Here is a 24,074-nt window from a genome sequence, read left to right on the forward strand (position 1 = left end):
AATGGTCTGCAAATGCTTCCTCCCACAGATCCTTGCCGGCAGGTCATCTGGGACACGGTGGGGATACCAGGAACTCTGATAGAAAAACAAACAAACAGAAGATTTGTATAGTCTGTTCTAAAAGGAATAGATTTCCTGAGCCTATCGAAACACCAAAGCCTTGCAGCCACACCTGTCTGTTGTGTCTTGTTGCTCATGGGGACAGTTGGCCTGCTGTGGTCCTCTGTCTCCAGTTTTCAGGGTTTTTTTGTTCTTTGGGTTTTTTTTGTTTTTGTTTTTGTTGGTTTTTTTTAAGATTTTATTTATTTATTCGTGAGAGACACAGAGAGAGAGAGGCAGAGACACAGGCAGAGGGAGAAGCAGGCTCCAAGCAGGGAGCCCAATGTGGGATTCAATCCTGGGGCCCCAAGATCAGGCCCTGGGCTGAAGGCGGCGCTAAACCGCTGGGCCACCCAGGCTGCCCCAGTTTTCAGTTTTTGACAAGATCATTGGAGACCGTCCTCTTTCCAGGCTCTGCAATGCTCTTCGTAATGTTACTGCAGGTGTGTGGTGGGCTTCTGCCTGTTGCACAATTACTGGGAAGGTCAGTGAGCAAACTCCAGGCTTGTTCCTTTCATCACCAGCCCACTGCTTGTACTGTTCCTCCATAGCATTCTTTCCAAATAAGGGTGGACGGCTGAGGTCACGTCTTTGCTTTCTCCTGGCAGATGGACTTTAATTAGTTTGCTGAATTAGCTGAGGCGGTGGCAACTCTTCTCTGCATAGACCGTGGTTCCGGGGCGGTCTCTGGCCTTGGCTTTCATGATCTCATTGGTCTTTCAGAAGAGAGGGATTTGTTAAGTAGATGCTTCCCCCAGATAATTTTAGCTCCCACTTAGTAATCTCCATCACAAACCAGACACTGTGCTAGGACTGTGACAGCCATTATTGTATAAGAAGAGCCAGTGTGTGTCTGTGTGTGTGCCTGAGTGTGTGTGTGTGTGTGTGTGTGTGTGTGTGTGTGTGTGTGTGGTTAGATTGTTCCAGGCGCTGGGCCAAACTCTTCAAGTGGATTCTCTCATTTAATCGGCACAAGAACTCAGCTAGGAAGGTATTGGTGTTAATCCCATTTTACAGATGAGAACATTGAGGTTCTGGTCTGAAATAACTTTCTGAAGCTGAAAAAACTAGCAAGGAGGTGGAGCTGGGATTCCAACGTCACTGTTCAAAGTGCCCTCCATTGGCCCACGGCACACGGGCATCAGCTGAGAATTATTAGAAGTGCAGGTTGTCAGACCTCCCGAGTCAGAACCTGCAGGATGCCCAGGGGATTCCTGTGCCAGTAGCTGTTGAGACTGCCCTTTACATACACACTCTCCAGCAACTCTAGCTAATTGCTGCAGAATCCTGTGTGTTAACTCCTGTTGACTCTGTTTTCCAGCCGAGGCAGCTGGAGTTTAGACAGGTTAAGGGCGAGTCCTGGGCAGAGCCGAGATTGATTTGGTTCTGGGTCAGACTCAAACCGCAGTGCAATGCCTGTTTTCATGACTCAGTTGGAGTTCGTGGCTGGGTCTGTGTCTCCATGCCATGGACTCCGAAGCAGCACTCCCCACTGTAATGAGGACGCGTACCTCAGACTGACTGGCTGCTCTCCCCTCTGTCCCCCTCCTACAGATGTGCAGCACATTAAGAGGAGGGACATCGTGTTGAAGCGGGAACTGGGCGAGGGAGCCTTTGGGAAGGTCTTCCTGGCCGAGTGCTACAACCTCAGCCCAACCAAGGACAAGATGCTCGTGGCTGTGAAGGTAAATCCTGGAGGTCTTCAGGCCCCAGGAAGGAGGCGGGGTTGCTGAGGGCTGGGGAACAGGAAGGAGAGGCTCGATCCATTTCAGATGCAATCAGGGGCCTGGGGCCTTCACTCCCAGGTCAGTGAAGTGTCCTCTGGCTTCGGGAGTGCAGAGCTGCGGCATCTGGGCCCGGGTGTGCCTGGGGTGCAGCTGGAGGAGCAGCCTGGCTCATTCCTGTCCCCAGCTGCCCTCCTGCCTCCTCAGTGACTCTGCAGGATATGCTGTCCGTGCCTAGAAAGTCACGGACATTTCTCAGAATAGAGTTGAGTGAAGAGTGACAGCTCAAGGAGGCCCTGGGAGGCCCTGCTTAAGGACAGCACACATCACTGGGAATAGGAGGGGCAGGCGGGGGAGTGGTCAGTCTCTCACAGGGAGACTAGTGAGTGAAGTTGGAAAGATTTCTTACAGCCCCCGAAGGATCCAAGTTCAGAGCCCAAGGGGCAGCACGTCTGAGGGTAACTGCCTCCTGGCAGCCACTAAGATGGGCCCAGTGACCCCAGGGCTTTTGTCTAGCTGAGCCAGCTGTGCAGATCTGCCGCTGGAGCCGAATTGCATGGGGCAGTAGAGAATAGATTGCTGCGCCCAGTTCCCCCTGCCCCTACTTCAACCAGCAGCGAACAGGTTCTCCCGTAAGTCAGCGTTGGACAATTCTTTGAACGTGATCTGTACAGACGACAGCCAGGTAGCCTCGCTGAGGCACCCATGGGTCTCAGGAGCCCTGCCCTGGAGCATGGGGTGGCCTCCGTGGCTGCGGCAGGAAAGCCTCCGAGGGCAGGGCGAATTCGGCCTGGAGTTGTGGGCTGAGAGCAGGGGATTACTGCTCCCCACTGAGGAGTCTCAGCTGGACTCAAAAGGGTCTCCCCCTTAGCACCGAGCGCTCCCACCCCACCACCTCCCGATGGCATAGGAAATGTTCAAGAAGGAATAGTTGCTACTTGGTTCTATTACCACCGTTATTCTCGATGTTGGTTTTATTGGATGTACTTAGACACGTTACATAAGACCTGCCAAGATTGCACGTACCATCTAGGATAGGGGGTGCTGAACTTTTTCTCTACAAGGGCCAGATAGTAAATATCTTTTGCTTTGAGGACCATATGCCGTCCATTACAATACTCAACTCTGCCCAAGCAGTGAGAACGGAGCATAAACAATAGGTAAACTGCTGGTGGGCCATTTTCATATATATATGAAATAGGCATATATATATATATACATATAGTACATATATATGTACATATACATATATAGCATATACATATATGTGTATATATATGTATATATAGCACAAAAATAGGCATTGTCTGCTGACCCATGATCTGGAAAATAAAGAAGAAACTAGAATATTTCCTCTGTGAATGCTGATCATTATTATGGCTAGACAGCCTGAGAATAAACTTGCTCAGTGTGCCTTATAGACAGTGGGATGGTCAGATGAGTAAGGATGTCTTTAAATGACTTGGACCAGGGAAGTGGAAAGATTTCTAATTTTGTCCCCAAACAAAGAATCTGCACTTCCTGAAACTTTTAATTTATAGGGTGACACTAATCCACTAGGCATTCCAGCATCCTTCTGGAGACTGGTAAATGAAATGGACATTTTTGTGCTTTGAGCAGGAAATGGAATGATGGTCCCAAACCTTGGGAAATGTTTCTCACTGAGCAGTCGGTGATAAGGGATAGTACCCAGATCAGATAACACAGAAAATATGTTTCTGTTTTCATCATTTTAAGAGGGTTTTCTTTTCTCCTTGAGTCTGGGAACATGGAGGAAATGAGTGCCCTGGGATTTTATACCATTTGCTGCCCAGGGGATCCACCTAGACACCAGCCCCTGGAGAAGACACTCATCTCCTCTGGAGAACGGCCGAAAAATGGTGTTTTCTACTTCTCATCCTCTTGAGATTTTTCTCCTTTGTGCAAGCTCCTTCCTCTTAAGTTTGCTCTCATACTGGTGCAGGTAAATGTAGACTTTCAGGGAACACATCCAAGTATAAACCAAAGTTAAGTCTTCCCAAAATTATGGTTTTTAAGTTAGTTGGCAAGAATTTTTCGCCTAGTGGTTGCAATGGGGGAGACGGAGCAGACATCATAGCCTCTGTTTTAAAGATGCTTGCAGTTTGCTGGGGAGACAAAAGAATACCCAGGAAGGAAGGAGAGGAGGACAAGACAGAGCATAATTTGGACATATGAGTAGTGTAAGACTGACATTAAAATCACGAGATTCATATTTTAAAATAGGTGATACAAATTTTGAAATAGTCATTTGCGGGATGAGCACTGGGTGTTATTCTGTATGTTGGTAAACTGAACACCAATAAAAATTAATTTATTAAAATAAAAAAAAAGTAAAAAAAAATGAAATAGTCATTTGACAGAGAGCGCACTTGTTCACAAGATCTCAGGGAGTCTCCTCTGATAGCCAAATAGCTTATAAAAGTATAAGAAAGGTATCCAACCTAATTAATCATCAGAAACATGCATATTGAAGGACACCTGGGTGGTTCAGTGGTTGAGTGTCTGCCTTTGGCTCAGGTGGTGATCCAGAGTACTGGTATGGAGGCCTACATTAGGCTCCCTGTGGGGAGCCTGCTTCTCCCTCTGCCTTTGTCTCTGCCTCTCTCTGTGTCTCTGATGAATAAATAAATAAAATCTTTAAAAAATGTATATTGAACCATAACGAGATACCAGTGAACACCAAGCAGAATGGCTAAATAGTGATGACCATACCAAGTGCTGACAAAATATGAAGCGAATGCAGCTCTCCTACTCTGCTGGTGGGAAGGTAAAGTGTTATAATCATTTTGAAAAACAGTTTGGTATTCTAGAACATTACCATATTGTGTGACCTAGCACTTCTATACCTATACCCACTCTATGTCTCTTTCTATTATCTATTTATCCATCCATCTATCCACCTACCTATCTATCCATCCATCCATCCATCCATCCATTCACTTTATATATAAATTGAACTCTAGTGGTTAGGGATTTATATTTAGGTAGTAAAAAGTGTTTTACAAAAGCAAGACCATGAACTCTGTAAGTCAAGATAGTGGTTACCTTTGGGGTGAGGGAGAGGGAATATTGGAGGGGGTGGGTCTTGGGGTGGGGGCACTTCCGAGGGGTTGATAGTGTTTTATTTTTTCCTTACTTTGAGGATACACTGATGCTAGCTTTGTAATATTTCAATGAGCTATTAAAGATTTTTCTTTCAAAGATTGATCACATTCTTCAAAATATGCTTAATTTATTCATCCCATAAATATTTACTGAGCAATTACTATGTGCCTGGAACTGTATGAGACACTGGGGATGGAGGGGGCAAGGGGACACACAGGCCCATGTAGCTCACATCTCAGAATCCTAGAACATTGGTGTGTTCCAGGTTTCCTCCATTTCTTCATGCTGTGTTCTGGGTGAATCTCAGCATTGCTCCCAGTCATGAATTCTTCTGGTTTCATGTAGTGTAGGGTTTGTCCTGTCTGTGGAGGTTTTTTTTTTTTTTTTTTTAACATCAATGAACCATATAATCTACTTCCAAGATATCTAATTGGTTCATGATTTTACAGTTATCTTAATTTTATTTCTCTCTGTTTTGGTGCATACTTTTTTAGGTGTTTTTTTAAAATAATTATTTCTTTACTATCTTTGAACATTTACTCATTTTAACATCTCTATCAACCTAGTCATATAAAATAAACTTTACTGCAGGAAATTCATGTTGTGGTTATTGATAATTGTAATCATTGGGATCTAACCTTCTATTTCCTCCAATTTGTCTGAACTTCAGCTCTTGAGTTCCTTTTTGTTTGGAGCATTGTTTTGTTTTTGTTTTCATGATTTTCAGTTTCAATTAGTTTACATTGAAATAGGCATTTAAGACATTTGTGAAACAATCTGAGTGCAGAATCTCAGATTTTTAGTATTTTCCCAATTTCTTAAAAGAGATTTTCCTCTTTATTCTTTTTTTTTTTTAAGACTTTATTTATTTATTCATGAGAGACACAGGGAGAGAGAGAGAGGCAGAGACATAGGCAGAGGGAGAAGCAGGCTCCATGCAGGGAGCCCGATGTGGGACTGGATTCTGGGTCTCCAGGATCATGCCCTGGGCCGAAGGCAGGTACTAAACCTCTGAGCCACCCAGGGATCCCTTTCCTCTTTATTCTTAACACTGTTTAACCATTGATCTTTACCAGATATTTCTAAAGTCTTCACCAAAAGTCACATAAAAACAGGAAACTTGGGGCACCTGGGTGGCTCAGTCACTTAAGCATCTGACTCTTGATTTCTCACTGTCATGCGATGGAGCCTTGCATGGAGCTCTGGGCTGAACAAGGAGTCTGCTTGAGATTCTTTCCCTCTTCCCATCACAAGCACACACACTCTCAAAAACAGTACTCAGATCTTTTTTTAAAATATTTTTTAAAGAATATTTATTTATTTATTTGAGAGAGAGACAGAGAGGGAGAATGAGACAGTGGGGAGAAGGGATAGAAGGAGAGGGATAAGCAGAATACCTGTTGAGCACAGAGCCCGATTTGGGACTCAATCCTAGGATCCTGGGATCATGACCTGAGCCAGAATCAAAGATTTGGATGCTTAACTGACTGAACTACCCAGGCATCCCCAAAATTACTCAGATCTTTAAAACAAAACAAAACAAAACCAGCCAATTCTTTGTGCTCATGTTTCATTGGTTCCTATGATGTTTCATTACATTAAGCAATGACATTAACAGATGGATCATAAATGATTTTGGAAAATAATCACAGCTGACCCTTGGCAAGCTCCCCTCTTGGATAAAAGTGTCTGTCTGGGTATCCAACTAAGAGTGGGTATTCAGGGCATAATGGGTGCCAGTCAGGATATTCCAGTTAAATACTAGTTAATTTGGCCAGTCATGAAGATATAACTTGGTGGAGAGTTTTTCTGGCCAAAAGAACAGGATGTGCAAAGGACCAGAGGCAGGCAAAAGGTTGATGGGCACCAAGGACAGAAAGACCAATGAGACCAAAGTATAGGAGTGAAGGAGAGGAAGGGCGTGGCAAGAAAGGAAGCAGAGAGAAATGGGGAGACCCGACATTTAGAGTCCATGACTGTGTTAAGGAGTTTGGATTTTATCCTAAAAACAATGGGGAACCAATGGCCAACTGTAAACAAGGGAGACAGATGAGAGAAGAGCACCTATGTATGTGATAACTTACCCAGGTTCGTCTCTTATAAAATCAATTGGGAGTGTCAATAAGGAGAAGTGACAGTGGCTTTTGAGAGAAAATCTACACTTTTTAGTATAAAAAGTGCAGATTGACATGTGTGTGCACATGTTTGAATATTTAGGAATGTGTGATTCTCTGCACATATTAAATGGGTTCCAGTATACTAATGGAATTTGAAACCAAACACTGAAACTTTTTTTTTTTTTTTTAAGAGAGAGAGTGAGCAGGAGAGGAGCAGAGGGAGAGGGGAGGAGAGAATCTTAAGCAGACTCATGCTCAGTGTGGGGCCCGTTGCAGGGCTTAATCTCACAGCCCTGAGATCATGACCTGAGCCAAAATCAAGAGTCAGATGCTTAAACTGAGCCACTCAGGTGCCCAAGAAATTCAAAAATTCATGTATTCTAGACTGCTTCCCTCCTATCTGACCAAACAACCCCACTAAAACCCAGAGCTGGGGTGGGCAAGAGTTATGATGCACATAGAAGGGGAGATCAGAAAGTGCAATGTCCTCAAACTTTGGGGAGAAAGAAAGGAGATGGGGAAGGGGGGCAAATTTCAGATCTCTTTGTTCTAGGGATACTTCTCAAAGGACCTAGGGGAGCCTCCTTGGCTTCAGAGACCCTCTGGTGAGACCTGTCTCCCTGCAGCAATTGGCAGCCATGATGAGCACCATTTCTGCCCCTGGTGCTCATAGCTGCCTCTGACTGGCGACCTACTTTGGAGCTTCTCAGCCCTGGGGAAGGGACTGAGTGTGGACACCACTAAGAAGGGTGGGAGAGCTCTGAGCTGATTTTCCTCCTCATTAGTCTCCTCCTGTCATCTCTGTCCCAGTTGCATCAATCCCTGAGAATTAGGGCCACCTGCAGCCCTGGCCCCCAGATGCTGCACCTGACACTTTGCCAATTACATAGGAACTTCAGGTTGGACCCAGGACCTGGAAATCCCAGGGTGAAGAGAGAACTGGCAGCAGGGAAGATCTGTGGAGACAATGGGGAACAGAAGTTGCCCCATCTCCCAGATAAGGAACTTATCTGCCTGGCAGTGTAGAACACCAGGCTTGGGGATGCTGGCTGGCACTGCTGGAGAGCTGAGAATGGAAAAATCCCATGACTGCCATTGGCGTCCAGACAGTACGAGAGAATGATTTACAGAGATGGAGAGAGGCCATTTGGCTGGCCCCAAATTTGATCTACTTTTCCCTCTCGTAAATCCAGCATTCACATAAATCTTTGTAGTTTCCATCCCACCCGTGCTGGGTTCCTCTTTTTCCCCTCCTCTTTTCCTTCATGAAAATAAATAAATCACTGGCCATCATCCTCTACCCATAGCCCAGCCCATGTAGCTCGGGTCCCTGGGAGGATCCCTCTCATCATGACTCTGCCTTCTTCCACCCATAGCGAGAAGCCTTTGCAAATGTCATTGTTCTTACCGAAGGTGGACACGCATGCTCCTTTCTTAGTGGGCAGCTTCCCTGAGAAGGCAGCCAGAGCCGAAGTGCAGAGCACATGAGATCAAAGTTAGTGATGAGCAGCCCACCTTCCTTCCAATGTTAGTTGACCCCACTAGCCTGGCATCCTTGCTGTGTCTGGCCCCTCTGCCAGCACGCCATACCCCCCACCTTACCCAGCCCTCTCCTCTGCCTTTTCATACTGCTTAACGTCTGTGCCCACCATCCTTAGGGGGCATGCCTAGTGGCCAGTTCACCTGGTAAATTAGCTCAAGCAGGTGTGCTGGACAGGAAAGGATTCCAGGCTCCAGATTCAGGCAATGGCTACTCGTATGGCCTTTGAAAAGTTGCTTCTCCATTCTGGAGCTCGGTTTCCTTACCTGTCATGTGGGAAAGGTACATCAGATACATTCCAACAGTTCTGTCAATGGTTGAACCATTTTATTAAATACATCAATGTTTTTGGTGACAGCTCCAAATTTTGAAAAGAATGAAAGGTGGTGCTGGTTTAACTTTGGAGTGGGTTTGATCTTGGAACTCTGGGGTGCCAGAGATGGCTGAGGTCCAGTTTAACTCTATGCATCTGTAATTTGAGGCGTGTGAATATGTACTGACTCCCAGACAGGGCAGGGCCTCAGTTTCTCCAACTCCAGCAATGAGCAGGTGAAAGGAAGCTGGTGATATTTAGGGCCCCTTTTGTGCTAAAAGTGCATCATCTCTACTGGTGCTAATGACTGACATAGGTCTGATGGGCCCCACTAAATAGGATTTTTGCACATGCACATTCCTGTGTTGCTGTCGGCCAAGGCAGCCCTGTGGGTTTCAGTTAATGGACATGGAGGTGGCAGGAGAAAGACCTCTGGCTGGGGAGGCCTTTCAGTAGTAACCTGATCTACAGGGGAGGTCAGTCTGCCTAAATCCCCAGATGCTTGGCAGAGAGGATGCAAACCAATCTCATGCCTGTCTAGATTTTCACTAATCTGAAAATAGTGTGCAAACTTCACACTCACTCCCTCATTGCCTCGTGTTGTGTCTGGTGAGGTTACAAAACTATGTTGGTTGAAGCAAGTGACTTCTTGGCTCCATTTGCCTACTGACCTCATGGGGAAGGGAGGGAAGTCTGAAATGTGTGTGCACACCTGCCCAGACAGTGCCTCCTGCCTTCCCCATTATTGTTCATCCTCCTTCTGGCCAACCTAGCTGCATTCCTGTGGCAGGGCCCTGTCCACGGTTTCTCAGGTGTGCCCAGAGTCTTCCACTTCAGTCTGCACTCACACCTGACACCCCTCCTGACAACTGCTCTTCCATTTGTCTTCCTGGGCCCTGGTCTGATGCCTCCCACTAACCTTGGGTTCTCCCATGACACAGGGGCTACACTGTGGTGTTTTAGTGATCACCAGATGCCCACTTCCTCATCCCACCCTGCGACTTTGCAGGACTTGACCCCATCCTGGTTCTGGGTGGATCCTATGGCTGCTGCCCTTTCACTGCCTTTCCCATAGCTGCAGTCCCACTCATCCCCCAAATGCTCCTTCAGCTTCCTACTAGGAAGGACACAGGTGCCTTCTAGAAGCCAACATGTTCATGTGGTGGTGGTTTTTCCACTCTTTTTTTTTTTTTTTAACTGTAGGACCCTTTCTTCAAGGAAAGTTTAAGGGAAGGGGCCTTTGTCAGGATCTCCACCTGCATAGCCCCCTGCCTCTGGCATTCACATCAAGGTGAACATGAATTGAGATCACTGGCCAGTGGAATGGAGGTGGGGGTCAGAAAGTTGGCTTCTGTTTCTACAAGGGTGAATGAGGATGAACAAGCTTTTGTTCTACAAAGATGAGGCTGTAATGTCATCTCATGGTCTTTAAACCCTGATTAAAAATCTGATTTATTGGAAACGAGCAGTCTTTGTTATGGACAGGTTTCCTCCCAGGAGGGGAAGAGGCAGGTCCTTGCCCTCTGGTTGCTAAAAACCATGTCCTGCATTGTTTCCAGGCCCTGAAGGATCCCACCCTGGCTGCCCGGAAGGATTTCCAGAGGGAGGCTGAGCTGCTCACCAACCTGCAGCATGAGCATATTGTTAAGTTCTACGGGGTGTGTGGTGATGGGGACCCGCTCATCATGGTCTTTGAATACATGAAGCATGGAGACCTAAACAAGTTCTTAAGGTGAGCACGAACTTCTGTACCCAGCCCTAGTCCCCCTCCCAGCTCCACTGAACGTCTGCAGTTCCCCTGGAGCCAGAAATCACACAGCCCTTCTGAACACTTAAGTCTGGGGATTAGAAATGAGAAGCAGCCTTTCAGTCTTTCATATCATTTCCTGAGCAGCAAGCTTCAGGCCCCTGTCACAGATTTCTAGAGGGGAGACACTGAGGATGCTATGACAAGTGAGTATGTTCTTCTTGATCACAGGGTGGACTGACCACAAGAGCAGGGTCTGGAAGGAGTCCAAGGAGGGAGCCCAGAGGGCTTTCCAGCCTGTAACTCAACTCTGAGACTCCAGAGCCACCCTTTCTCCTGATGATCTGAATAATTTTCTCACTTGGTGCCTTATGTTTCTCAGTGTTGCAAGGGGAGCTAAAACCTTACACCCCTTCTGGAAACGTTCTTGCTGGGGACTTTTTTTTTTAATAATAAATTTATTTTTTATTGGTGTTCAATTTGCCAACACACAGAATAACACCCAGTGCTCATCCTGTCAAGTGCCCCCCCTTGGGGACTTTTTTAAATGATGAATAAGAAGGTAGAAGGTTACAAGCTCATCAGGAGACAGAGATGGCTAAAAAAGAAGAGCAGATTTTCCTTGGATAAATTTATATGATGGTGCTATCCAGTACTGTAGCTACATATGGATATTTGAATTTAAATTTACATTACTTAAATAAAATTTAAAAATTCAGTTCCTTGGTCACACTAGCCACATTTCAAGTGCTCAGTAGTCATGGGTGGCTAGTGGCTACCATATTGAGCAGTACAGTATAAATATTTCCATTAATAATGTATTAAATTAGATAGCACTGTTCTAGAAAGATTAGATTTGTTGTAAGAGTGTTTCCAATCGTGGCTCAGGATCATCTGGATTTTGAGATGCTCTTAATGAAATTGGTAAGAGACTGGAACCTCAGCCAGAAGTTCTGGGTGGAGTTTCAGGGCAGGAGTGCAGACTACCTTCCCCAAGGAAGGCAGCTTCCCACCGCAAGAGCAGAGTTGGCACTTCTCTGCTTCCCACATCTGCTACTTGCAAATAGTGCCCAGATGTGGAGGGGGCAGCCATGTGTGAAGGTCTGTGGAATTCTACCCACAATCAGGCCCTTGACAGAGTTCAGTCTTTGCCACCTTTTGAATTCCATTGAATCCCATGGCTGATAATGACATTTTCAGAGTTCAAATGTAGGCATGGAACATGCTAACATGCTTACCAAAACTTGAGAATATCTCCTTCAAGTGAGACATTCACTAGCGTGCTGTGGTTTAGAGGGGGCAGGGAAGGGCTGGTAGCAGATAATGAACACTTCTTATGAGCTGGGATTCCAAAAATGGTCCCCGAGGAATGGATAGTATCTGTAGGATGTTTTGAACCTCCTGAACTTGGATTTTCATAATGAAATTCATTCCTTTCTTGGAGAACTCAGTCCTTATCGTAAGACAGACTTGGTTTCATATCCTGAATTTGTCACGTCTTAGTGATGTAACCTGGAGCAAGTTATTAAAACTTAATTCTCTCTCCTAGAAAACAAGACTATTAATAACTGCTTCACAGGTTTGCTATTATGAGTATGAGGTGATTATATTTGTAAAATACCTAGATGAGTTTTCCATGTAGCTGGGTACTCAGTCAATGATAGCTACCATTAAATTATTACAATTAGTATTTTATCAGGACTGTGAACCAGGGTAGTTACTAATGCCTTTTTCCAATATTCAAGATCTTTATGCTGTGCTTGCATTCCCCTGGGGTGGTGAGAGGGACATGCTTCATTTCCCACCAAGCCTGTGCCATAGATTCAGCAGTACGTTTAGCCCCAAGTGCCACAGGTAAGGCTACAGAGAACTCCTGAGTACCACTGTCATGCTCAATAGAAGGGAAGAGGGAGGAAAAGAGTATAGAAGCCATTTGGTGGCTTTTAGGGTCAGGCTGCAGCTCCTCTCCTGGTAGATGGGAACACAGGCTTGGCTGCTGATGCCCCTTCCTTGTGATCTGACACAGTAACTTTCCTTGGGAGGGGCGGAGTAGGAAGACTCCACAGAAGACAATAAAATGAATGTGTTCATGCTTAACGACCCCTTTCAGTGGAAATTGGAGAAGCAGTAAAACAGGCCGAGGTCTCGCTGTATACCAGGGCTCCTTGGTCCACAACTTCATAAATAAGGGCTCTGGGTGTGGTTACGGCTCATTGGGTTTTCTGGAAAAAAGAGTGAATACTAAAAGTGACTGATACGACAAGGCAAGGTGTTAGGATAACAAATCTAGGGCCTTGATTTGGGATGGAGGGGGAGTTGGGGCTTCCTGGGCCTGAAGGGTCTCTCCATCCAGCTCTGCCACCAACAAATGTTGTCCAATCCTAGGCAGTGTGGTGGACAGGATAGAAATGTGAACACAAGGCTCCTGCTACCCACAGTGTGGACTGCCCACGGGCAGCATCAGCACTGGGAGCTTGTCAGAAATGCAGATGATCGAGCTCTGCCCTGCCAATCAGAATCATAAGGGGCAGGGCCCAGGAATCTCTTCAGTCAGCCCTCTTGATGCTCCATAAAGTTTAAAGCTCTCTAGAGCCACATGCCTGGTTTCAGTGCCTCCCCATTACCCATAAGGCCACTGTGACACTCCTGTGACTTTGGCCAGGTGACCCGATCATTTTGTGCCTCAGTTTCTTTAACTCAAAATTGGAGGGGAAGGATTAAGTGAATTAATAGATATGAGATCTTTAGGGCAGAGCTTGGAACACTTAAGGGCTCTGGAAGAGTTAGTTGTTATCTTAACGATTTTGTAGTGGGTATCTAGAGCCGGGGAAACCCCAGGATAGCATTAAGATACTGAAAAGAGTAGGTTTATTTCCTGATCTATTAGAGTATGTCTGCATCATTTATTTGGGAATCTGGTTGTAGTGTTGTACTCACATGTACACTCACATAATGTAATGTTGGGTAAATAGAAATAGGCAATAGATCGGCTAAGAGAGATTTTATCCATTTCTATGGTGTATTCCAGAGAACAGGGAATCAAGAAGGCTCTTCCCCTTGATCTCCTGAATTCTCTCTGTCCCCTGTCTTCTCCCCCACCCCTCACAGGGCCCATGGGCCGGATGCTATGATCCTTGTGGATGGGCAGCCACGCCAGGCGAAAGGTGAGCTGGGGCTCTCCCAAATGCTCCACATCGCCAGTCAGATCGCATCAGGCATGGTGTACCTGGCCTCCCAGCACTTCGTACACCGGGACCTGGCCACCAGGAACTGCCTGGTTGGAGCCAATCTGCTGGTAAAGATCGGGGACTTTGGCATGTCCAGAGATGTCTACAGCACCGATTACTACAGGGTAAGGTGGCTTTTCCAGCTGCAGGACTCAGCAGCAGAGCTAACACCTTGCTCACATGTCTTTGTCATTGTCCATTAACCCTGTCACTCTGGAGAACACACATATGCACCTGTGCCTAGACATACACGTGATGGTTATCCTTTGGCCACTCCTACATCTTGACATACCTGTTTATTATTTTCTCGATAGCTCATGCCTCCCATCCTCTTGGACATTTAATTTGACAGTATGGTTACATTGCAATGACATATGCGTTGTGTTCTTATTTACATCAATACTCATTCTTCATGCAAACAGACTCATACATATATGTGTATGCCCAAATACACACATAATCAAGTTCAACTTGGTGCTACATTTTAACACTTCCAACTCAGTCCCTCATTCAGCTTTACGCACAACACATTTTATTCTCTGAAATTATCTGGTGACTGTGTAGGCTTATCTTGTCTTCAAAGCTACATCTTGATAAGAAGCCAGAACCCACAGAAAGTAGCAAAAATCATTAATGTCCTGCTGAGCAGAATCACCTGAACGATTTAGGAAAGATGAAGCAAGAAAGCATGTTATTGTTGCCAACTTTGGAGAGAGTTGCAGGATGGCCTTAGAAAAAGCTTTGTGATTGTGATAGGAGGCATCATATTCAATATTACTTCTATACAGTGGTATGTTTTATGTTAAGAGGTATCTTATTTTGCTCCCAGAATTATTTTTTTCTCTTAGTCTTTGGAAATCCACTTTCGGTGGATTACTGAACGGTTTTGACAGTGTTATTACTGCCAGGGAAAGGACAAGTGGGCATGAGTATAATTTACCCCAAAAGAGGGGAATATGGGTGAAGCCTGAGACGCAGAGGTGCCCTAACCTTTGCAAACTGATTGAAAGATACATACCTCAAGAAATATGGAAGATTTACTTCAGGGACATTGAATGAGTGAAGAATTTGGATCAGTGGTATATGAAGAGGGGAGGACACAGTTCTGGAAGTTAAGAGGCATGGGAGCCATTGGTTTTGTCTTCTTTGTAGGGAATGAATGATCATATTGTGAGTCAAAGAGCCCAGATAGGATTGTCTTGTTGGCTTAAGCATGGTGGACTACAAGGCTGGGAGTTTGGGGCTGGCATGTGCATTTCAATTCTATCTACATGCTCTTGATGGCTTTGCTTAAACAACATTGCCCAGACATTAGAACTGGTCACTCAAGACATTTCATTTTAGCCATAGCCTGAAGAAAAATGAAATATTTGAGAAATGCCTTCAGTGGCTAGAAAGTGATGTGTGCATGGTACAACCAAAGGATGGCAGATGATATACTATCAGGAGAAAATATGAGGCAAAGTAGACCAAACAGCAGGGAAGGTAGTATGTCTAAGCAAGTTGGGCAGTTTCTTAAGCCACCCACCCTGTCCAACATCCCCAAATATGGCAAAGGGAACACAATGTAGCAGTAACCACAGATGGATGGCCAGGGCGGAAACATCAAAGCAAAATATTTCTTTAGCATCTAGACTATTTTTTTTTTTTACTCATTTCCAACAGAGACATTGGTGTGGTTGCTAAGGGCCCATGGGCCATAGATTTCTTGAGTCAAGCTGGAGTTGGCACCATTTAATTGCCTTTGTGCTCTCTGTAATGGGGTTTGCTGGCTTATCTGGCTGAGCTCAGATTTATGTTGGTGTTGATAAAAGCATGGGATGGATCATCGTTTTTCTGAGGCAGATGTGTCATTATGAAAATCTGTTCTCAACTGGCTTTACCACGGTCCTGGGAAACAAAATCAGACCAGAATGGGTGCAAACTCAGCTTTCAAACTCACTTCAAGGAGGAGTGCACTTAATATTTCTTGATTCTGATTCTAAAGAGTCTAAAAATCACATCTATCTGTTACCACATGATAATGCTTTGCCCTTGGTTTAACAACTGAGAACTGATGCTCTTTACTCCTAGGAGAGCAAGAAGGGGTGAATCCATGTCATTTCTGTGGGTACCAGGGGTTATTGGAACTTGAGGAAGTGAGAGTGAGGTAGAAAACATTCACTCTTCAGGTATCTGCAATTCCTTTCTCATGAATTCTAAGCCAGGTGTAAGCTGAGGCCAGCTGGCTTGAAAATGTGTGTCTTTGGTCCCAAGGAATTTGAAATAAAAAAGAGAGCTATTGTAGTAAAAAACAGTGCCCTGTGGGAAAACTGCATATCCCACTGATGGTGGGTAGATATTATGTTTTCCATCTTCCAAGAGTAGTATGTATCATATCTTCATGTTCAGTTGCTCACAACATCCTAATATATTCACAGCTCCCCCTTCCTCGCCCTCTGTAAAACAAAAGGTAGAAGCAGATTTTCTAGAGGTTGTATCAGTAATGAACTCCAAAATCTTGTGTCCAAATTGGAAAACATAAGAGTGACCAAGGCATTATTTTTGGGGACCTAATCTTACCTAACACTACCATTAGCAGCCTTGGGACCCCAGTGCACCTCCCGTAATCTCTCTTTAATTTTCCGACTAAAAAAAATGAGGACAAATATAGTCTCTTGGCAGAATTATTTTGATGTTAAGCAAATTAATTTGTGTAAAGAGCCTAGAATACATTGCTTACTCGATAAACTATTGTTTCCTACATACCCAAGGCAGGAAAAGCACAGGGATAATCTGATTTCCAGATGTAATTCTTGGGTCAGAGAGAAAGATCTTCTGGCCACTGGAAAATAAACTGGGATCATGCAGCTGCCCCAAAGATATAGAATCTGTAAGTTGACCCACCTCTGGAAACTTTCCTCCTCAAGGTTTCCACTTACAGACTGGAGCATCAGTACTTACTTGCTTATTCTTCTGGTCAGTGTTTATATGGTCCTCATGATCATAGAGCTAGAGCTAGGCTCATGTTCAGGTGATTTACAAAACATTTTTTTGTTTGGTACACCAGTTGAGGCTCTGGGGGAATGCAGTGATTTATTATATAGCAGGAGCACTGAGGATTCTCTCTGCAAGCTGACATCTGGGACAGATTTGCTACTGTAGGTTACTGAAAACTGTTGAACCTAGGAGTTTGCTAGTTTCTGGTGCCTGATTCAGTTAAATGCAGATAATTTGGGCCTCTCTCTTTGTATGTGTGTGTGTGTGTGTGTGTGTGTGTGTGTGTGTGTGCGTGAGCACTCCTGAGTATTCATCTGCCCGGTACAGAGTCCAGGGTGTATATATAAGAGCAGGGAGAGAGATGGAGATAAGCTCCTTTTTATATTCTTTCTTTTTTATTTTTAATTTCTTAAAAAAGTACCATCTGGCTCATGTATGAATGACATGCAAACGATTTACAAAGGTGATCTTGCTAATTTCCTGTTACGTATTTAGAAAGAGAAAACAAACATCTCTGTATTAGAGTTCCATGACCATTTATTCTCTCTTTTTAAGACTATGGCCTGGTGACAGATACCTTTTCCTCCTGTGGTCACTCACTCTACCATCCTGAGATTGTTTTTAAATTGGCTTGGACAAGTGTGGGTTTTTGGTATCATTATACCTTTCTCAGAACATCAGATGACACGAAGAAATTAGAGGTCAAATCTAGAATCAAAGAAAGTTTTGAGAGTCCTGAAAGGGGGTGGGATTTATTTGGAGGGGAGGCCATATGCTGAGGTATGGGAAGAGCAGGATCAGAAGGCCCTGTGCTCTGATCCTCCTCATCCAGAGGACCAGGAGTGTGCCTGCCTGTTCACCATGTTATCTTCTGTGCCTACCACTGGTAGGCATCCAATATGAATGAACAAAGTTGGAATGGGAGTTCAGAGTTAGGCAAGAAGTAGGTCAGGCCAGACCAAGAGGAACTTAGACAGGCAAACAGATGCCTACCTAAATGAGGTGAGTCTTTGCAGATGTTGTGGGGAGTCTGTTATCTAAGCTAGTAGAATCAGTATCTGGGGACAATATCTGGAGGAGGCAGGTGACTGATAGTCTGAGTCAAGGATGGCTCGAAGTTAGAGGTAGGGGATAGAGCCAAGTGTCTGGGAGATACGAGAGAAGGTATGCCAAAATCTAGGCAGACACACGTCTGGAGGACATAAAGCAGGTCTGGCAGATGATAGCAAGTTCTGGGTTCTAAGCTGGAGATTCCAGATCAGGATGCCTAGAAACCCGTGGGGAGAATGATAATGGTAACCCTTAGGACGTGGGAATAATTTGGAGTAAACTGATTTGACAGGTAGAATGTTTGATTTTGTGGATACTATGATGGCAGTGATGAACAAGTGTCATCTTTTGGACCTATGCTATCTGAGTTTGCATCTCAGCTCCTATAATCTCTGACTATAGGACCTTGGTTGTTATTTAACCTTTCAGTGCCCCCGACTGTAAAAATGGGGCTACTGGTCCCTATCATATACATTTACTATGAGGATTAAGAGTTAACTAATATAAAGCCCTTAAGATGATCAATGTTAAATAAATATTAATTACTGTTACTATAATTAGAGCTAAAATAAAAATGTCTTCCCAATTCCAAAATGGGCATTTGGAATAAGGCTTACCTAAATGCATTAGTTAAGATAGGTCAACTGCTATAGCAAGGAGATGCAAAAATATGTATAATGGTTCAACACAAATAGAAGCCTATTTCTAGGTCATATAACAGTATGAGCAGATGAACTTGTGGGAGAAATAGCCCCCCCCCCCGCCCCCATACACTTATTCAGGCTGATGGAGCTCTACTCTCTTCCTTATATGCTATCCTTGCTCACCCAAGATATCCATTCCCATTCCACAGCTAGAAGGGGAAATGGGCATGAAGGAATCCATGTGGTTAATGGACCTGACCTGGAAGTGGGGCCTGTCACTTCTCATGGCAAGAACACAATCATATGCATTTGTAAGGGAGGCTGAGAAATGGAGTGTAGCAATGTCCTCAGGTAGAAGAGAAGAACATGGGTTGTAGTGAGCAAATGGCAACCTCTTACACATTATGGGTGAAGAAAAACTTTCTCTTCCAACATTCCACGGCATATCACCCTGTGTCTGATGATTTATCAGGAAAGTTAGGACAAGATATCTTTACGTTCCACTGCTGTTCCCATCCTGAAGATGGAGACGATTATCCTGAGACGCCTCTTTTATCCTCTACTTGCAAAGTCCTGGTATCACATGACATTTGTAAGCAATAGGGGAGCTTAGCCCAGCCTGCCATTGCTTTTGTTTGTCCTCCTGGAAAGCAAAAGAGGCATACCGACAAGAAAACACATTGAATTGATTGGGTGGGGAAAGAGAGGGAATGTTCCAAATCAAAGGGAATCCAAGTTAATAGAAAAGAAAATACATTTTCAAAGTTTTGAGTTGACTAATTAATTAGTTTTTGGTCTCAAGTGGGGAAGCCCATGGATGAAAATCAAGTAGCTGGCAGTGTGGTAAGGAGAACCGTAGCTATGAAATAACTTGTAATTTACTTTTACCTTTAAAAGCTAGTGATGGTGATTTAAGCTAACTGACTTTCAGGATTATATGGAGCCAACAATACTCCTTGCTCTTTGTTGGGGTTTTGGGAAGCTTACCCAGTAACTGGCACCCCTATACCCTGCTCAGATTCTGAGTTCTGAGCTCTTTGAGACAGAGAACCCAGGCAGATGGAGATTATAATGTGCACTTGTATAGTGCTAGAACAGTTGCAGATGGTGGCTTCACTGTGCAGCAACAATGAGGTCCCTCATACTGAATTCCCAGACTAGACTTTCTGACCTGTCATGGCAGCCTGGGAATATTTCAGGCTTTGCCCTACTAGGACAGAACTCTTGAGGCTCCTTTCTGTTCTCTGTAGGCAGGCAGATGCCCATCAGATGGGGGAAACGGTGTGGCCTATGTGTTGGCTCCCACCAGGCAGAAAAGTTGTTCCTACCAAGGGTGGGATTCATGCTGAAGAGGTGACCAGTTGTTACTCTTGGAAATATGAAACAGTGTAAAAAGGGTGGGTCTCTTACAACCCTGTTCATCCCCACCTGGATAAGTGACTGCCAGCCATCCTGAGGCCAAGAGTAGGGAGACTTGACCTCCTGCTTCACTGCCTGGGAGAGGGTTAGTAGCTGGGCATACTGGTCCTTGAGGGGTGCTGACCAGTAAGCCCAGTTTAGAGAGGGCTTAGCCAGCTTGTCCCTGGGGTTTCAGCCATTAGGTTTTCCTTAGACCTAGGCACCATGGTAGGAAAAGTGATTCTGACTATCAGAAGATGAGGGTCTCATGCAGGCTGTCCAGTGGCCAGAGCCCAGTTACTGGGCCTGATCTTTCCTTTGCTATTGTTGGATATCTTAAAAATTTGTTACCTGTATTCCTATTTATTTGGAGGAGAACAATGGGAAGAGGTTTATATTCCTAAATAATGTGATGGACTCATCTCTTATTTTTTATAAATATGTTTTTATTTGGAATAATATTAGATTTCCAGAGAAGTTGCGAAGATGGTAGAGAGAGTTCCCAAATGCACTTCACCTAGTTTTCCCTACTGTTGGCTATGGTACATTTGTCAAACCTAAAAAAAAATCCACCTTGGTATAAATTTTTTTTTCTTGGCATAAATTGTTAACTAGACTTTGTTTGGACTTTATTGATTTTCCCACTAATATTCTTTTTAATGTCCCAGCGTCCATTTCAGAATACCACACTGCACTACACTACATTGTTCTTTAAAGGCAGTAGGACTTTTATGGTTGAAGCAGAGGTGAGGGGATCTACTACCCTATTGTAGAGCCTATCCTATGGTCCCCTTTGCCCTGGGGCAACCCTTCATTCACCTTTCAGAGGCCCTAGAGTTCCAGAGATTCCTGTGTTCTGGAAGAGGGTTAGGTAGGCTATAAGAGGCTGCTGAGGAATCCTATTTGGTCCGTAGCTTGTAACTCCAGACTCTTAAAGGAACCCTTTGAAGCTGTGCAGACATTGGTCACTGTCTTTAGAGAGTAAGTAGATAGGATTAGAGTCCACTTTTTCTGATATAGGTTAGATTAGGAGGCTAAGGGAAGGCTTGGGACTCCTCAGGTTCCCTGTCCACCTTGGAAGAGGGTGCCCCATGCTGGCAGAGAGACATGGCCACAAGTAGACATCTGGGCATGCTTGAGCTTCAGTCGCCAGAATGTCTGCTGTAGGACTTGGTGCCACAGTACACATATCCTGAGTGAAATCTGAAAAACAACTTAAATGCTAAGACCCATTCAGTTGCACAAAGCTACAGAGGGAATTAACATGGAGGAAGGTGTGGAGGATAGATTTGTGCTAATTATAGGTATTACAACCTTGATTCCTTGATTAAAGCCAATGGATTTGCACACTAATTGTCCAAAAAATATCAGTCATGTTGGAATTCCAAGTCTGTCGAGGGACAGGACTGCTGTTTAGGATATCTTGGTCTCAATGTGTCCAGTTAGAGGCTTCATTTTCATCTATAAAATCTGGGTTTTGGATCCTGGTTTTATGGTCTCTTTTAAATTTTACTCTCTATGGGACTAAGTTCCAGGGGTAATGATAACTGAGCTAAAGGCTTGGTTTCTTCAGAATAGAAGGGGATAGGACTGATGGTACAAGAATAAAGTCAACGTTCTCTCAAGCAGTCTCTATTATTGCTTTGCCCTGGAACATAGCTGCTCAATATCCCAGCCCCCTATCCTCTTCCAGATGAAACAAGGAAACAACCTCCAGTCTTTAAATAGTCTCTCCTCACAATATCTGGATCTACTTTAGTGATTGAAACTTGCTTTCTTCCCTTCCCTCTTCTTCCTCTTTGAGATACTTAGGGTAAGTGGACAAAAATCAGCCTTGTGGGCATAAGAATGGCTGGGCAGACTTTCTTGATTTTTTTTCAGTGATGGGAATTACTTGGATTCTTGTGCCCATCTCAGCACTTCCAGACCTCCAACCTTCCTAGACTGTATTATACTTTATTCCAACACAATGGTAGTGCTGGGGACATCAACCTGCAACTACAGCATTCTACAAAGTTCAGAAGTTAATATAGGGTGGGATATGGTGTTTTGAGCCATGGAACGCTTCAGCAATCTGGTATAAAGTGACTTGGAGAGGACATAATGACCAAGAAGTTGGGACAAACAATGGGACTCCAGTAATGAGGTAAAGGACTTATTTTGGGCATCTCCCCACAGAGGCTTTGGAATGCTACTGCTGGGAGATACCCTCCCATCTTTGCTTATGGGGTCTTGGCAACCTGTGACTCATGTGGTGACTAGTATGCAGTACCAGAGGCAGAGGCAGGAAGCCTAGGTTTAGTCCCTGCTGTGACCAGTGATGTGGAATAAATACCTTTTTTGCCATGGACTTGAGTTTACCATATGTAATATAGGCCCTTCTTGTCTTTCTTCATCATTGTCTTGAGATTTCTCATCTCTTCACAAGTACTGGCCATCCCAATAGCATTATTTTCTCTCACTTCACAGAAACTTGGTTGGGAGTTTGATAGATATTCTGTGGTTTTGTCTGAAGATTCATTGACAGCTTTACTGATCCTTTTCTTGGATGGAGCTTAAAGAACTGGATTCTGGTTCAGCCACTCACTTACTTTGGTGATATTAATTTAGATCAGTATTCTTGACTTTCAGCTTACAAGGTTGGATTAGATGTATAGTTTTCCAACACTTTTTTTCCTTAAGATTTTATTTATTTGAGACACACACACACACACACAGAGAGAGAGAGAGAGAGAGAGAGGCCGAGACACAGGCAGAGGGAGAAGCAGGCTCCATGCAGGGAGCCCGATGTGGGACTCGATCCCGCGTCCCCAGGATCAGGCCCGTGGCTGAAGGCGGGGCTAAGCCGCTGAGCCACCTGGGCTGCCCCCAACACATTTTTTTTACATAGCAGTAAAACATTTTCTTCAGATGGCCCTTAGAAGATGGGTAGATAGATGATAGATAGATAGATAGATAGATAGATAGATAGATAGATAGATAAACACAAACTGCCTCAGTTGAAGTGGAAAAACACTTAGAGCCGGTGTTCTGCTACCTCTGGTCTTCCCCCAGCTGTGGGCCTCTTGTAGCACTCTGTGGAGGGGCTTCCATGCCCTGCAGGGATGATCACTGGGACCCCTTCTATAGGCTCCCCAGTTAAGATTTAGAACATGTGTTATGTGTTCCAGCCACACATAATAGTGATGTGAAGAAGAAGAATGGTAGCAGCAGGGAATCAGTGAATGACTGACTGAATTTTAATGAATAGCTTCATCTCTGTGGCTCATCAGTTGACCATGGAAGCCCTTACACCCAAACCTGCTAAAAGAGAAATGCTTATTTTATACATGCTCATTGTGGGGCTTTGTGCTTGCATACCAGCCTCTTAATGTTCTGCCTGGAAGGAAGAAGGTCTTCTGAGACCTTGCAAAGAAGTAAGCTGCCAGGGATTATTAGCCTTCATTTTGTGGAGGAAACTTAGAAAGGCTTGCTGATGTTTTTAAGACCCTGAGACTTCCCAATAGTAAAGTCAGTGGTAGAGCCTTAGGCATTAAAATGAGGAATCCACTTTGTACATCTGCTGACCTTTGTCCATGCTAGTTTATTTCCCCTTGTGCCAAATCCTCTAGCCATTGAGAAGGTCCGTGTGCTGGGGACAGAATTTAATTCAATTCCCTGACTATGCGTGAGGATGAATAGAATGCAATCTGTGTTTCCAAGGAAATTAAAATTTCATAGGGAATATAAAGCAGGATGAAAATTTGTAACTCCTCCACAAGCCAGAGGGAGGAAAATCATACAAAAGGGTTACCAATTTCAAAAGCCTATTTAATCAGAAGGATGACGTGGGTCTTAAGTGGTTGGTGGGTAGTCAGTGGGTTGAATTTTAGGAGGACATTCCTGTCAGAGGGGTTAGTATGAGCAAAGGTATGGAGATAGGTTGGAGGCAAGCAAACCAGGAGGGTGATATAGAACAGCATGTCACTCAACAGGATGAAACTGCAGACGTGTAGAAGATACATAGAAGGGGATCCTTGGGTGGCGCAGCGGTTTGGCGCCTGCCTTTGGCCCAGGGTGCGATCCTGGAGACCCGGGATCGAATCCCACGTCGGGCTCCCAGTGCATGGA

The 24,074-nt window shown here is 44.6% G+C and overlaps 1 protein-coding gene across 1 annotated transcript in view; it reads left to right on the forward strand.

Moving 5' to 3' along the window:
- Nucleotides 1-24,074, forward strand: part of NTRK3 (neurotrophic receptor tyrosine kinase 3) — a 377,133-nt gene that overhangs the window by 314,124 nt on the left and 38,935 nt on the right. The window contains exons 14-16 of the mRNA XM_055326704.1: nucleotides 1,654-1,784; nucleotides 10,479-10,651; nucleotides 13,775-14,018. Coding sequence (XP_055182679.1) covers nucleotides 1,654-1,784; nucleotides 10,479-10,651; nucleotides 13,775-14,018 — 548 coding nt within the window. The remainder of the gene's footprint in view (nucleotides 1-1,653; nucleotides 1,785-10,478; nucleotides 10,652-13,774; nucleotides 14,019-24,074) is intronic.

The sequence above is a fragment of the Nyctereutes procyonoides genome, unplaced genomic scaffold (assembly GCF_905146905.1).
Source record: "Nyctereutes procyonoides isolate TBG_1078 unplaced genomic scaffold, NYPRO_anot_genome, whole genome shotgun sequence".
In the NCBI taxonomy this organism is placed as follows: domain Eukaryota; kingdom Metazoa; phylum Chordata; class Mammalia; order Carnivora; family Canidae; genus Nyctereutes; species Nyctereutes procyonoides.